The sequence below is a fragment of the Choloepus didactylus genome, chromosome 17, assembly GCF_015220235.1.
Source record: "Choloepus didactylus isolate mChoDid1 chromosome 17, mChoDid1.pri, whole genome shotgun sequence".
Taxonomy (NCBI): domain Eukaryota; kingdom Metazoa; phylum Chordata; class Mammalia; order Pilosa; family Megalonychidae; genus Choloepus; species Choloepus didactylus.
In genome coordinates, this window is record NC_051323.1 from 58870499 (window position 1) to 58887782 (window position 17284).

Sequence of the window (17284 nt, forward strand, 5' to 3'; positions counted from 1 at the left end):
ATATTAAAAGAGAACTTGGAAATTCATTTTTTTTCTATTTTTTCCCAAGGACTTGGGAGATGAGGAGAAAGGTATTTTTCTGTGGAATTCAGTAGGAAAAGAAAGCACTCACAATCAGAACAAGGGATGCAAATAAAGAGGAAGACCATAGAAAGACGGTGACTTCAGATGGTAAAAGATGTGAGAAAAGTGAGAATGAAGATTAGAAGGCAAAGTACATGAGGAAAAAATAATTTAAAAGAAGACACCTTCACCCAATTTCCATTCTTAAAGAGCTCATTTGGGTGGAAGTCAGACCAGCAGACTGGCCACAACAGCACTGGGAGAGCAAGTGCTGTGGCTGAGAGAACTGCAGAAGGAGAGGGTGGGAAAGGCTATCAGGGAAGCCTGCCTGGAAGCAGGGACATCTCAGCTGAGTTCTAAAAGATTTAAAAAAAAAAAAAAAGGTCAATAAATAAGGTGCAAAGGTGGGTGAGGAGGAGAAGCAGTACAACTTTGTTAGGTCTGTGTGTAGAGCAACTTTGTTAGGCCTGTGTGTAGAGGGTGAGGGGAAAGGCAGGCTGCAGAAGCCTAGGAGACCAGGGCACCAAATCGAATGGGAGGCCTGGCTGGCCATTCTGCAGCATGTGACCCTGAGGGCCTGGGGATGGGCGCAGGAAAGCACTAACAGGAGACCGAGTGATAGGGGAGGGCAGGGGAAAGGGAGAGGTTCTGATTTAGGTGTTGGGGCAGGTGACAGTGACAATCTCTGCCAGAAGAGCTGGCTCCTCTCGCTCAGAGCCTTGTGCTTCCGAGGCAGAGACGAAGGCTTGTCAGATGGAATGGAGGTGCCCTTCCCCTTCCCATCCCCTCTCTGGCAAAGGAGATAGAAGGAAAAGGAAAACATGGGCCTGGGAAAGGTATCAACTGGGGAGAGGGTGGAGAGCAAGTCTGTGATTTATGGAGACATTACTAGAATTGGAAAAGACAGGGAAAGAAAAGTAGGCAGATGCGGATGAAAGACGGGGTTCCGGAGAGCAGAATACAGTACTGTGAAGAAAGAAAAATGGGAGAAAAGTACACTGACATGAGTGAGAAAAGGAAGCATAAATGGAGACGGAGAAAAGAGAACGTCTAGAATGACAAGGCGGTTTGTTTTAATAGCAGATTTCACAGCAGCACAAGAGCCATAACAATGGTGACACGTAAGCGTGCCGAGGGTCTGTGAAGATAACCGTGGATAACGCCGAATCCGAGGCAACGTAAAATGTCTGGAAACATTTAAAAGGAAATATAGAAATTAGTCCTCTATTGGCCTAATTGAGAGCAAATTCTAGGATCCAAAATGCATTTCTCATGCAACAGGGTGAATATATCTTGTGGTACTAAGAAGATAAAATAGTTTGGAGGTAGAGTTTGAGTCTATCGCTTTGACCAATTGATATGTGTGTTCATTAAAATATGGACATCTCTTGATCAAAAACTTAGGTATTTTAGATACTCTACATAGCAAGCAGAAAATTTATGAAAATACAAGCAAGGTTTGGTAATTAGTAAACTCTTCTCATCATTATCTTTGAATGTAGGAAGACACTTGACCAAACTTTTTTTTTTTTTTTTTAAACAAATGAGCATGTTTTCCTCTGCCTTACCTACATATACGGTATAGATTCATTAAAAACACACAATAAGACCTCAGGAGTTTCACGGCATTTTACAATGTTTGCATTCTAAATACTGTGGTCTCACTGTCTTTTTTTTTTTTTTTTTTCCTTCCCAAAGTTCTCTTTTTTCAATCAAAAATTATGTTAAAAAACTCTTTCAATGATAATTTATTTTACAGGTTAACTACACATATTTGAAAACCCTACTGTGCCAAATATAACAGTTGGCTGATGTTATATGTGGTTTCCTGCCTTAAAAAAATATGTACATCCACAAAACCTGTAGAGCATCCCTCTGGGCAGACAGAACAGAATACTGCTTGAGTTCAATTGTCAGAAACAAGCAGATGAGTTGCCCAATTTGTCCCCTGGAAGCAAAGAAATGCTCCTCCTGTTTCACCAGAATGGGATGAATGGTACATGGAGGAACACCACCTCACATGTGGAGACGCGAGGCAATTTTATTCAACAGTTACTAAGTGTCTACCATGAGCCAGGCACTGCCAAGCACTGAGCTAGGTTACGGCTGCCCATAAAGTTTGGGAATACAAAAAGGAATAAGACACAGAGACAGTTAACCACAATGAACAAGCAAAGTGTTATGAGAGCAAAGAGACAGAATCTATTACTTCTACCTTGGGGATTTGGAGGAAAGCTTAATAACTTGGTGACTTTTAAAGGCTTGAACAAAATTTCAAGGAACAAGGTTGGTAAGGGAGGGCACCACAGGTAGAGGAGTCAGTATGGGGAACAGCATGGTCTTGGGAAAGCATGCCTGGGTGGGGAGCAGGGGGCAGTGGGGTCGGCTTGAGGTTAGGGTATGGTGGTGTGGGAGATGAAGCTAAAGTGGCTGCTGAGATCACAGAGTATTCAGGGTCTGGGTGCTGAGCTAATGGATTTGGGCTATATGCTGTAGGCAGTGGTGAGCTGTTGAAAGATTTAAGAAAGATACAAAAGCAGATTTATGTTTCAAAAGGTCAACTCTGGCTGCAGTGTGGAACAGGAATCAATGGGAGGAGGCCATGGCCAGAGAGGCAGGGAGGCTTCTGCAGGGGTCCGAGGAAGTGAGGCTGGGGCAGGAAGTGAGGCTGAGGAAGGAAGTGCAGCTGGGGGAAGGAAGTGAGGCTGGGGGAGGAAGTGTGGCTGGGGGAGGAAGTGTGGCTGGGGGAGAGTAAGTGAGGCTGAGGGAGGTAGTGAGGCGGGGGGAGCAAAGGAGGCTGGGGGAGGGAGGGAGGTTGGGGGAGGAAGTGAGGCTGAGCGACTGACATGGGGCAGCAGTGATAGCAGAACAGAGAGAGATCTGGAAGACACTGCAGAGGAAGAACTGGAAGGATGTTATGATTGCTTAAATGGGTGGCTGAGAGGAAGAAATTGAAACTATGACTTCAGGATTGCAGTACAGATGTCTGTGTTGATATTTGGCAACTAACAAGAGAACACAGGAGGAGAAGCTGTTTGGGAGAGGAAATGGTAATTAATTGAAGGGAAGGGCTATGGAAGACGAACCTGAGAAAGAGACAGAGAAAGAACAGCCTGAGAAACAGAGGATGCAGGGGAGAGAAATGTTCTGAAATCAGTAAGGGAAGAGAAGGAGGAATGAGAAACCACTGTCAGATGTTTCAGAAGACGAGTCTGCAACGAGGCTAATGGCTTTAGCACATAGAAGCTCCCTAACGACCCGAGAGAAAGCAGTCACAGTCAGATGATGACAGGGGTCCAGATTTCAGTGCACTGGGGATCAAAGGGAGATGGCTCCATCGAGATGGGGTGTATGACCTGTCCTTCAAAAGTGTGGAGGTGACATGGGGACAGAGATTACCCCTGGAGGTAACACTGGAGGGGATTCAAAAAAAATCTATATTCTATGTTTTCCAGTTTTCTAAGAATATATATTATTTCAATAACAAAATCAAACAAAACAAAGTGAAGCGGAACCCATTTTAAACAACAAACTGGTGCCATGAGCTCCTCAGCCCTGAGAAGTAGAATGAAGTAGAAAGATCCCCGAGTTGGGTTCTGGTACCAACTCTGCCTCTCATCAGCTGTTTGACCCAAAGAGTAAAACTCAGTGCTGTAAATAAAGGAACTGGACCAGAAAACTGCTAAGGTGGCTTCTACAGCTACGTCTCATGATGTGAGAGTAAGCTTTCAACTATACGAAAAACCTTGTTATTTAAAGAAACTCTATAATGAATGGCTGTGTAAAGTGAACAATTAATTTGTAATGCAAATAATCACCTCAATTTATATGCTTTATAATTTCTGAGTTTGCTTATTTTCATTCTTCAAATGAGGACCACCTGCACTGATTTCTAATATGTATCTTTTTTCACCATGTTCTTTTCATTAGCCCTTCTGTTTTAAAAATAAAATTCAGTTCCTGCCACAGAGTCTCCCCTGTGCACCAATCACGGCAGAGAATGGCATTTTGTGGGTAAAGCCTGAAGGCTACAGTTGCCAAGACTAAATATTTACTGCTTCCTTTAGCATGCCCAAGGACATAAAGTTTTTACTGTGCAATTATCACAGGCACTAAGGAAATAAAAGCATCAGATTGTATTTCATATCCATATCCTCTAAATGTGATGAGTGGTCTGGTATTGGACATTTTTTAGTTATTTCTGTTTCCGATGCTTTAGGCAACATAAAGTAAGGTACATTAGTGGTCAAAGGCCTGGGCAATGAAAAACATTAGACCTGACCTAAAAAGAATTATGTGGGAGACAAGACATAGTATAAAGATACAAATCCTAGCACTTTCAAGTTCAAAAGCCCCTTACAGGTCATCTGGAACTACGCCCTATTGGAAGCGGGTGCTCTCCTGCCCATGGATATCCCAGCTCTTCTTGGGTATCTCTGGGCAAACACTGGCTATTTCAAGAGACAGCCGGTCCCACTGCTGCTGAGTGGCTCTAGTTGTTGGAAAGTTCTTCTGGATACTGAGCTCACATTTGCCTTCCTAACCTTTCCTCCTACTGGCCCCAGTTCTGTCCTCAGTATGACACCACAACAAATTATTATGCTAGGGGTCACTGTTGGAATGTGGGTTATCCTGGGGAAATTCAACAGCCGAGAAAAATGTTGTAGCCTGTGTTGCAGACTTATCTTTCCTTTCTTAATTACTACTCAGGAAGGACGACATGTAAGCTGTTAGTATATCATATCTATAATAAAATTAATTTGAATCTTAGTTGAAAAATATTTTAAAATATGTACAAAATGTTTTGCTATGTAGGGCAGATTTTTTGACTGAGGTATAGTACATGCTCTTCTAACAGACCTCTGTTTAACCAAGCTGTTGGACTTGCTGATGTTTTCTTGCTCTCTGAACAGCATCCTGGCTGACAGCACAGCAGTGGACTGCTCAGCTGGCCACTCTTGGTAGGTCCACGCCCTTCTCCTCCTACAGGCTGAGCAGTTGGTATGCTGACCAGGACTCACTGAGGTGTGTTTATTCACAAGCATGTTGTGCTGGTGTACTGGTTATTACAATCATGCAATTTAATTAAATAGCATGTAAAACCAATAAAATGTGAGTGTGAAAGTAGAGTTGTTTTCGGGGCAAATTAATGCTTTAGAAAGACTAAAGTTGATTCAGTAAAAAGATTGTGATCCAGTTAGATGTGTATGAGACAATTGTATAAATAATTGAGAAAATTGTAAAAAAAAAAAAAAATCCTTAGCTTTGCAAATTCTTTAAATTCTTGCACCCTTTAAAGTGGACAGTTTAGTTGGTAGATAATAGATGTGGTTTAGGCAACATAAGCCATGCAGTCAAGAGGGTAACTCTACTCAGAGACAGACCTTGGCCTTTCTTTGAAGATTTGTGAATAAATGTACATTTATATGTTTTAAGTTAAAAATTAATATTTAACAATATATTAGTGTTTCTATGATTTCTTGCTTGGATCATCTTTTTCAAATAATTGATCAATATTGGTTCAGATAGAACATTCCTGATGCAGTTTATAGCTGCACCTTGTCTCTCAGGACAATGCTAGAGGATTACGAAGATGAAAATGCCATCATTAGACAGTCTTACGACTCCATATAGTCAGTCAAAATTTGTCAAGTACACTACAGATTAGGGCATGAAAGAAGTCAAAGTTTGCCAGAAACCATATAAATTAATAAGTCCAACCATGGACAAATAAAACAATTTTATAGTATGTAGCAGAACCAGATAACTAGGAGAATATATAGAAGGAACCCAGAAATGTAGATTACATATAACATTAAGTGGGAGGAGAAACTACATATACATCAACAAACAAGCTTTGTGAAGCTAGTGCTCAAAATAATGTTCTTCAAAAAAAGCAGAAGGAAGGTAACTAGTGGAGTCTAACTAGAACACTCCAAAAGGAGAGGCAGCCAATGAGAGCGTTTGATGGTTAATTTCATGTGTCAACTTGGCCAGGTTACAGTGTCCAGTTGTTGGTAAAGCAAGCACTGGCCTGATTGTTATACTGTGAGGGTCTTTTGTGGATTTAAATCATTAGTCAGGTGATTGCATCTATGGCTGATTACTTCTGCAGTCAATAAAGGAGATTCTCTTAAGAGATTAGGGGAGTCTCCTCATCTAATCAGCTGGAGGCCTTTCAGAAGTCAGGAAGAAGAATTTCTGCCTCAAATTCAGGCAGCCAGCCCCCCTCAGGAAATTCACGTTCATCTTTTTCAGAGTTTTTAGCTCGTGGCCTGTCCTGCGGACTATGGACTTGCCAATTCCCATGGTTGAATGAGCCGATTTCTATAATATATCTTTTAATGTTTTAATAATATTATCAGTTCTGCTTCTCTGGAGAATCCTGATCAACACAGAGAGCAAGCAGGCTAAGGGTGAAAAAAGGCAAAACAGGTGTTGGGGAATTGGGTGCAGAAGGACTTAAAAAGCAGGGAGCAAGGAAGAAGATTTGCAACAGGAGTCACTAAAGTATTAAGAAGCAAGATGATGTAGATTCTCTCATGATCCTATTAATCATTAGTAACCTCCAAAAAAACAATGAGCAAACTTCAGGATCTCAGACAAGCATCCTAATTGAAGCTGTCTGAACTGAATGAACCATGTCTTGATGTCACTAAAATATTCTAGCAAAAATACTTGTAGTTAAAAGATACAACACATAATATTTTGGAAAAGATACTTATGAGATGCTTATGAAAATTAGAAATCATAGAGGATGAGAAATATATATCCCTTATGTGTTTGGGATACAGCTTACTATTTTATTACCTCATATAGTACTTTACCATTAAATAATGACTTCTATATATATAATTTTATTTAAAATTCATAAACCTCTATTTTACAGGAGAGAAAACCAAAGCTTATAGATGTTGGGCGACATGCCCAAGTTTACACAGCTAGAAAGTGGGTAGCAGACAAGAGCCCTGGCCTTTCAATTTAAAATAGTATTACAGAAAGTTTGGAAAATAAAGGAAAAAAAATAAAATTTCCATTAAGTTCAACAATAATTATCTTTTTATCGATTCTCTCCTTTACAGATTGTGATCACTGGCATATCCTGCTTTTCTTTTTCACTTTACATTGTATCACATGCATTTATCATGATGTCCTAATTTTCACACAGACCATTTAATGACTATACAGTATTATGATATGTGATTTATTTTATTCAAAGTAACACAGTGTTGAGGTGCCACTCATGGAAACCAAAGACCAATGAGAGAAAGACAGTTACTAAACCAATGCCCTGTTACTGGCCAACCAGAGTCTGGGTTTTTTTTTATTTTTATTTTTTTCTGCTATCATAGGTAGAACCAAACTGAAAAGTCTTTTCTCCATGGCATGTGTGTGGCAGCGGTCGCCAATGAACAAACAGCACAGCACTGCCCCCACTCCAGAAATACCCTCTCTGCCCATCACAGACAATGTTTTTGAATTACCATGTGTTTATTTAATTCTGACCCCCCTTGCCTTTCTCTATTTAATAATTGAGAAGAAAAATGTTTGTGAGTGAAAACATTTATATTTTTTTACTCCCCCTTACTTACAAGATAGTGATTTTACCTGTGTACAATACAAGTACACCCTATAGAGAAGTAATGAAAACTACTAAGGACGCATGGATAACTTAACTGAGATAGAGCAAGCAAGTGAAATGGTCCATGTTTCATTGTATTTAGCTCTCAAAGGGCCATTTGGTCTTTAGCTTTTCATAAAATACAACCAAGTTACATGGCATAAAGTAAAAGGGTGATCTAGAAGATGATTAATTTAGCTGGAAAACTGTCAGCTCTCCATTTCAACTCAGGCCATGACGACACTGCCTAAATCAAATTTTAAATGATTGCAAACATAGCTGTTCTCTAGGCCAAATCCTGGAAAAATACCTTCAGAATTCCAACTGGAAGTCTTTGTAGATCCTGAGAGGCCTACATGTTGCTTTTAATTTAGAGAAGTGTCAAGATACTTCTCTCCAAGGGCCAACAAAGGAGGATTATGTAGCTTAAGGAGATGATGCCATATTTAAACCCTGAACTGATAGCTCTCTAAATTTCAAGCAATCCCAACAAATGTTCTCATTATTTTGGATCCTTTATGCTCTCCATGGCGTCCATGGGTTGGAAAACATGAGAGGCTATGTAGTCCAAACAGTCATCACCCATGATCCTAAAACCACAGATAAACTGAGCACGGAAAGAACACAGAAGCATTCAGAGACAACAACCTGCCAAAACATTCAATTATTTCTTGGCTCACTCTCAAAGTGTTTAACTGAAAGCTGTGTGGGTACAGTTTCCCAGGATGAGACCTCTACCCCCTGCCCAGGGCCACAGCCACCTACCTCCGGAGGCCCGGGAACGGCACTGCCCAGTCATGGGGCTGTACTCCTGGGTGTCGTCTGCACACACACACAGGAAGGACCCCTCTACGTTTTCACAGGAGGCTTCACCACACACGCCACTGAGCAGCTCGCATTCGTTCACATCTGGAAAACGAAGCACAGATCAGCTCAGACGTGTGCCTCATTCCTGACAGTTCTGTATTTTACAGCTGTGCCCACACCAGGAGTGTCTGCTGGAAACTAGGTGATCCCCAGTGAGCCATCAAACCCCTTCTGCTCTTTTAGGGAAGGGGCTCCTACAGACAGAGGTTGCTCTTATTTGGTTTGTGTGAAAGGAGCATGAAAATGTAACATGAAGTCTCTAAATTCCAATTCTAGTTTTAAGGTACACCACGGAATTGGATCACAAGTATCATACACACACTTTGACCCTCTAATTCATCTTTACTGACTTTTCAACATAATTAAGTCTTAAATGACCCAACACCCTACCCTCAGTTCTTGAGTCAAGGAAAATTAGATCACTGGCGCTTCGGGAACCACAGAGTTCTTTATATTCGTGAATTTTTTTTAGAAAAGATCTACTTAAATGACTGAAAATTCAGTTCTTTGGCAGCTAACTTGTCTGTAATTTAACAGTCAGAATTTAGTTTGTGCAACTCTTTGAGAAATGAAGGAAAGACATGTGCCAATATTAATTAGACCACGTTATACATAAATGTGAAGAAAACTGGTCCAATAACTTATCATTGATTTCACTGTGCCTTTTAAAATTCTGTTGACATTCCACAAGGATCTTGCTAATGATTTTCTTCTGTACTTAAATACATGCAGTTAAAGCACAGTAAGGAAGCTCATAGACAAGTGTTTTATTCAAAATTATACAAGCACATAGTCCTAAAGAAGGCTCATTTTATGTTTGATCCTGTCAGACACTACTTTTTAACCTTTTCTCCTCCTAAGAAATTTTATTAATGAGTATCCATTCAGTAAAGTGACATTTAAAATGCTCATGTATTTTACACATTAAGCATGCACAAATGCCAGCTTTCATGAGCAGACTCTGAGATGGTTTACACAAAGCGAAAAATTTGAGCAATTATCCAAATCATTCAGGAAAAAAGAATCTTATTTTCACCTGCTATGCCCAGTTAATTGGACAAAAAGTTTATATATCTTGACTTATTTGGATAATTATCTCAGTTTTCCTTTTCACTCTGTTTATAAACATATATAAAGCCAATAAGCCAGGCTTCGCTTATGAAAAGATATTGTGACACAGAGTAAAGCAGAGACTTGGTATATTTAATCAACCTAGACGGTCATAATTCAGACCAGAAAAATTGACTTTAGAAACTTGCCAGTTTCCATTTATCAATTTTAGGTAAATGTCAAATGGAAAGTTCTACTTTCCAACTTTTATTATTTACATGGCTGTTGATATTCATTCAGTCAAGAAATATTTTCTGGTTTATTTCTATACACCAGGCACTGGGGAAGTGACAAGTCAGGCAGCCCCATGTCTGCCATCATAGGGCTTACAGTCAACCAGGGAAATTAGTTAGATAATCTTACAAGCTGTGATAAGCTCTAGGAATGCAAAGTCCAGAACACTAAGAAAGCATGGAACAGTGGGCCTCAGGGTTGGGGAAATGATATTTGAGCCGAGATCTGAAGGACGGGTGGGTGATAATGGGAAGGTGGCAGCAGCTAGGATCCAGGGAGAGGACGAGTGTGGTCAGAAGCTGGTTTCACAACTGACTCATCTCTGAAATCCCAGACAGCACCCATCATGGTGAAGAGTGCTTAACAGATGCTCAGATAATATTTTTGGAAGAATAAGTAAACAGGCAAAGTGACATTTGTCAAGTTCACCAAAATGATAACACGCAGTCCTTCTCCAGGGCTGGGGTTTCATGTATGTGCTGAACGGACAAGCTGGCATGGGCTGGGTGTGCTCATATGGCTGTTTGGGGTGAAAATCCAGGGGCTCGGGAGCTATGTGGAGCCAATGGTTCATCATCTGCTATTTCAACAGTTAACAGTTAATCAAAATTTACTGGGTACCTCCAACAGGCAAAGCATTGTGCTAGGCTCAGGGGAGAGAGAAACAAAGTTCCCCATCACAGTAAGCTGTGGCCTTGGAGAAGGGCTGTGGACAGTACATGCATGGTTAAATTATTCCTGAAAAAGGCTGGAGGTGCTCCAAGTGACATTTGCTTAAGGGTGATGAAAGCAGGAAGAGGGCCCCCAGCTCAGCCTGAGGATGAGGGATGGATGGGGGACTGTGGAAGGCGACATCACCCAACCTCAATCTTCTAGAATGAATTGGATTTATCCAGGGACAGGGAAGGACAGGTCAGGAGAATGCTCCCAGCAGAAGGAGCAAATGTCAGCCAAATAATTGCACAGTAACATGAGCAACCACAAGCAGTTTGATATTGCTGGAACATCACAGGCGAAGAAGGAAGAGGTGAGGCTGAGAAGATAAGCAGAGCCAGATTACATTACCTGTATTAATCAAAATATTAGGCAAATGTCAGATGAATCTTATCACCTGTATTGCTGTGGAAAGCGGACTGAAGGGGGAGTGGGAATTAGAGATTAGGATATTCTCAGCTGTATTATGAAACGTTCTTCACTTGTGGATAACGGGCTACTGCCAATGATTTCTGGGCTCTCCTAACACTCCACCATATACCTTCTGGGCTGGCTACACTTAGCACTTTGTGTCAAAGTTACCGATGCGTTTTTGTCTCCTGCTCAAGCACAGGAACCCCGTGTTCTTTGTCTTTATCATTCAGGCATTGGGTCCAGCACCTGGGATGTCTGCAGCATAGAGTGGATGCTTGTTAACAGTTGCTGAGCTGCAGTGAACTCTGCTGGCTTCCCACTCCGACACTTTATCTTTCTGTGATAGCTGTTATTACTTAATTAAGAAAACAATCGATTCCATAGCTCAAAACCCAAAATGACTTGGGGAAAGAACATATTTGCTATTGAGCTCTTCAGTTAGCCACTTTCCTAAATAATCAGAATAAGGGAAAAAGCATCATTTTCTTAAAGACTCGAATATTAGCATTTTCTACTAATGCCTGGAATGCACTCCCTAGTAACCATTACATGTCAGTGGAATTTGGAGCTGGAAGGAGACTTTGAAAGCATTTAGTGCAATTCCTTCACTTTTCAAAGCAATATCAACCCCTTTCACTTTTTCAGTACACTGAGAACCGAAGGCCACAAAGGTTAATCCCAAGGTCAGCAAACTCATAAACTATAAAGCCACAACCAACGCTGCATCCTTGTTCTTAGTCTACACTGCAAACCATCCATGTTTTTACTGATGTACAGTAGCATATTTTTAAAGACAAATATACTCTGATAATGTGGAGATATTCTTTACTTGGATGATCTACACGAGGAATAAAATGAACTTGAGCTAAATAAGTAAGTATCTGAGTTTGTATCCGTGACCACGTCTTTCATAATACATATTTTTGACCAGCGGATGCTTCTGCTCAAAAATACATCACTGTTTTGTAGATAATTTTTAATTGTAATTAAAATTTAATTTGTATTTGGGAATTAATTGAATTTCATAATTAACACCATAAAAGAAGTTACTATTCAAGTGATTGTATCATTAAATCCCTGAATAGATTTGTTTTTCCAGTTTAATCTGATGGCAAATGAATTAATGCTTGAATTGCAAATTTTCAAATAAAAAAGTTACTGACTCTTTCTTATGCACCATCTGCCATGTAGTAAACACAGCTATTTTCCTTAATTAAGAATAAAGAAAAAGCTTTGTCATCTGTGAAGTTTTGAATTAAAAAGACTTTCCTCTCTTTCCAATTTAATTGCTCTAAGTTGCAAATATGATTCATAATGAATTTGATTTGATGATTAGAAACTGAAATATGAAGTATCTTATATATGTGCATGTTTTGGCCCATACTCTAGGACATCAGATGGTATTTAAGGTTCCTTCCAGCCCCATAAATCCCAGAAGAGAGGGAAGAATTACAGTTGCACAATCCAAAGCATCGTTTTAGGGTGTCATTCCTGGAAACGAACCTCTTGCCAACACTTTCTCTTAAAGGCACTGCCTAAGGAGGTGCATTTTGAAGACAGACAAGCCATACCACACACCAGACTCTATTTCCTGTATAGGAGGGACTATAGAATTCTGCATACTCGGCTAAGAACTTAAACAGATGTTCTCTTTAAAATACATATAAAGTTATACATGTCTATATTTCTTCACCATTTCAGAAACCGTAATTTCTTTTTTCGCACATCCCCAAATTATACTACAAAGTCAGATGAGGATGAAATTCTGCCCAAATTATGTTGCTTTTAACCTCTCCTGTTGTTAATAACTTTGATTTCTTATCAATACGGAGATGTGAAATATTTTGAGGAAAAGAAGTCTAAAAACTCACCCACACACCCTTGCCCATCCTGTGGGGCTTGAAAGCCCTGATAACAGAGGCAGCGGAAGGAGCCGGCTGTATTGTCACAAAACCCGTGACTGTCACAAACAGTGTTGTTTACACATTCATCAATATCTGCAAAAAAGACATTTAACATCAGACACAAAACAAACATGGGCTGACAAACACCAGGTATTAATGGATAGACAGAGGCACTCAACACGCCCTGATTAGTATGAGATGATCATGATTACACAGAAAGTATTTAAAAACATTTTACATATAAATAAAATGTTTTCATAGAAGTGAATTAATAGTCAACATGTGGAGTTCTAAGAGACAACATTTCCTTTTTCTCAGGAAATGTTTTCAAACAGAAAAGACTACTTCAATTGCCATGGTCAATATTTTCTAAATGTTTTCAACTCTATTTCTAAAGAGGGTATATTCCTACAGGGGAAATATGTGACAATGTTTTCACACTTTTTTTGGTTGTGGTAAAAGCAAATAGCTCTATATGCAGAGTTGTGGCCTGAAAGCAGCACTGGCGGACCTGAGCCAGGGTTTGCTGCACCCTGGTGACAATAAACCTTGATCAAGTCTAAACAGCATTCCTGTGAAGTCGAGAGAGAGGGACTTGGGTGAGTTCAGCAGGGCAGCTGGCCAATCCCAGTTTTTCACAAGAAAAGCTCTCCTGTCTCCAAGTTAGAACCACTCCATGTCCTAAATGCTGACCCTGCTCCAAGCGATTAGCCAGCAGACAATTTGCAAATTCCTTTTGTTCCCTGTAAACTGATGATAGTGATCTTGTGCCTTTTTCCATTAATATAAATGAACTCACAAAAATGATGTCTCCATTGCAAAATTACAAAAGGACTTTTAGATATAGTTTTTCACTATTCTTACACTTGCTAATTTTCTTCACCATTCTTTCATCCCCATTCTCCGAGCTTACTGCACATGGCATACTTCTGTTCTCCCTGCTTCTGGACTTGGTCTCCAAATAAACTGAGCTTTTCTTTAAAAAAAATTTTAAGGCAGGTAAAAAAATTTTCTAGAAGAAAAAGAATATAAATCTATTTACAGCAGCTCTCTTCCCTTCCTAAGATTCCAACATTGTCATTACCAAGTATAAGTTCAGAGACTTACATTTTTGAATTGCAAAATGTGAATTATTACATTAAAGTTTTATTAATTTTCTTGACTGAAAGTAAACTGTGTCCCTTCTCATTTCAAGGCCGGTACCCTTCTCCCATCCCTACCAGCCTCTTCTGCCCCCCTTATCCCATCTTTCATTCTAATCTAGCATCTTCACTTTTTCCTCCCCTGGATCCTTCCCTTACTGCCTTCAAAAATGTTCAAAACTCTTGAAAAAGCTTTCATGAGATCATGAAACCAACCCAGCCACTCTTTCTCACTGCTAATGTCTCAAAAGAATGTTCTCGCTCATTGCCTTTATTTCTTAACACCCTGCATCTGTAGAAAGGAAACAATGACAATATTCCTACAATATTAATAATTTAATAATTATTAATATTAACAATACTGATATGTTATTCTTAGAAATACTGTAAGGGCTCAACAAAAGAACACATATAACACTGCTTGGCATGTAATGTTGGAAGCAATCAATACATGCTGATGATGAGGATGAGGATGAGGATGAGGATGTTAATGATTACTCTTCCTTCACTTCCTCCACTTTGATTACCTACCATCTGACTTCCAAACTCTTTATCCCAAGGAATCTCCTCTGAGAAAGGTCACCAATGACCAACTGACCTAACATGAAATCCAATGATCCTTTGCCAGTTGGTCACCCATATCTAACCCTCTACGTCTGTTCATCACCCCTCCTTGAACTCTCTCCTTCCATGGTCCCTGACACAGTAGCATTCTTATTCTCCTACCTTTTACCACTTTGTCTTGCCCTCACCCTTTCTAAGCCTGAAGGTGGATCTCTGCCATATCCTAGGTACTCCCCTCTCCACCTTTTCCAGACTCCCCTAACTCCAATTACCTTTGTCTCTAGTCAGGATCCTTCTCTCAAGCATAGTTTTTAATCAGTCATTTCCATTATCATCTTGTGTAGCAATCTCAAACTTATTAACTTAAACTGGATTCTCTGTCTTCCTACTAAATGTCCACTTCCTGATCTTAGTGAGGAATTCCTCTCACCTCCATCTTGCCTTTTTTTATGCTTCTCAATCTTACTTCCCTGATGTGAACTGAAAGCTCAATGACAGAGGGGCCTATATTTATTTCACATTAAAGAAATGAGTCTCCTGTGCAACATCTAACACAAGACATTCAATCAATCTGTTCTGAGTGATTTTTAGTGTCAGCATTAGGATGGGATCACAACGTATTTCCTGATTACAACTGTGAAAGGAGGAACTGCATCATTTCACCAAATCACGTAACACATGCCACTGCTAACTCAGACTTCCTGAAATGGACATTTGCCAAAGAGATTATGTTATTCATTGAACCACCATTGACTTGAAGGGCTGGAAGGAAACCTAGAAATGCTTCAGCAATCACTTGTTACTGATGATTTCCCAGTCTCTCTCACGGTTTCACCTCTGTTCTTTCAAACCATTTATCTAATACCTACTAGAGATACTCATAATAAATGAATTTATTATCTCTCCTTTCCTCCTTTCACCCCCATTTCTCCAATATTCCCTTCACCAGAGAATCCAATCAGCCACCCACGCCAGAAATCTTGATGTCACACTGGATTCTTTCCTCTCTCCTACTCTTCATGTTCCACTGGCTCTTGTATGTCTCCTGTCTTGCCCTCTTATCTATCTTTCCTGGAGTGGAACAGTATCTTCATTATATTCCTAATTGGTTCCCCTATCTGCAACCTTGGTTCCCTCCCTCTAATCCATTCTCCACCAAACTGTGTGCCAATGTGCTTTTCTAAAAGTACAAATAAGTCAGTGCCCTTCTCTTGCTCAGATCTCTTCTTGGGTAGAGAATCAACATCGATCTTTGCAGAGCATAGAGCACTCTCCATCATCTGGCTCCTAACCTCCTTCTCACATTACACTGGAGGCCTGTCGGTCTACTTGAGTTCTTTGAAATCCCAGTAGTCTCTATTTTCTCATTGGCTTGGTGAACACTCCTCCCTCCACTAGAAATCCTTTTCCTGTTTGTTTTGCTCAGAAATCTCTTCCTGGCCTCCATGAATCAGCCCATGGACACCTCCTCTGTGGCACCTTCTTTAGATACCCCAAGAGCAGATTTAAGGGACCCCTCTTTCTGCTCCCAGAGCATTGTGTGTATGCATCCATTGCTGCACTTTTCAGGGCTACTTTACAAGGTAGGAAACTTCAACTAAAACCCACCAGCTGCTTATTTCCCTACTATAATGAGAAGGAAGGTAGAAAACCAGTAGAAAGTGAAAGAAGCTACTAGAAATCTGGTGCCTTTGCAGTCCAGATTCTTGAAGGAAAATCTCTTGCTCTTCTTTTTATTAATTCTATGCAATTGCAACAGATGATGATTTCTTATTACCATTCACCAGCATAGGAACTGAAAAATGGACCCAAAGGTGAACAATCCCCAAGCTGGTTACAAAATGCTAGGCATCTTGCCGTCGCAGACTTACTGCAACAGTGATTAAACGATAAAGTTTAGATGAGCAATTTTTTGGATTTGAATGAATAGGAAAAAATCATGTGGAATGCCTGCTGGAGACTAGCTCTTCAAGACTAATATTTCATAAAGATGATATATGTGACTCTTAGTTAGATTCATGTTTTCAATAATGAGGTGAGGTAATAGCTTAATAAGAAGACAGCATTTGCTTTACTTCTCTAATGGCCTGCATAAAAAAAAATTAATGCATTAGAATTTTCTTTGGTATGTGAGTTCTCTGAGATATTTTCCCCTTGTTAGATTGTCTATAAATAGAAGAAATGGTACAATTAAAGCTAACTGTAAAAAATAAAGTTAAATGTTAAGAAAATGTATTATTATATTAGAATAAAAGCCCCACACCACCAAAATGCAAGCTTCACTAAATGAACAAAAGCCATTTTATTTTGCTGAAGTTGAATTTTGAAGGTAAAACTCAATTTTGAACCTTCCAAATATTATAGGTTTTCTTTCTGCTCATGAAGGGTGATTCTATTAAATTACCAAATCAGTTTTGCCTGGGGATCTGCAAGCACCAATGCATAATCGTATCACTACTAATACTGTACCATAGTTGAGAGACCACAGGAGCAACTGATCGTTCAGGGTTCTCACAGCATTCTGTCCAGATGCACTATTGTAAGAACTGTTGATTTCTCACACAAGTGTTTGTATTTATAAATATTAATGCTTTGATGGAAACAAAGTCAAGAAAAAAGTCACCAAAACCAATGACCATGGATCACTGATG

At 39.8% G+C, this 17284-nt stretch overlaps 1 protein-coding gene across 10 annotated transcripts in view; it reads right to left on the bottom strand.

Moving 5' to 3' along the window:
* LTBP1 (latent transforming growth factor beta binding protein 1) overlaps positions 1-17284 on the bottom strand; it is a 413770-nt gene that overhangs the window by 32417 nt on the left and 364069 nt on the right. For 5 of the 10 annotated variants that reach the window (XM_037806447.1, XM_037806444.1, XM_037806446.1 and 2 more), the window contains 2 exons: positions 12895-13020; positions 8450-8593 (listed from right to left, as the gene is read on the bottom strand). The exons of 1 other annotated variant lie outside the window; for it this stretch is intronic. In XM_037806447.1, the coding sequence (XP_037662375.1) occupies positions 8450-8593; positions 12895-13020 (270 nt within the window). The remainder of the gene's footprint in view (positions 1-8449; positions 8594-12894; positions 13021-17284) is intronic. 4 more of the 10 variants (XM_037806449.1, XM_037806445.1, XM_037806453.1 and 1 more) reach the window with 1 other exon arrangement.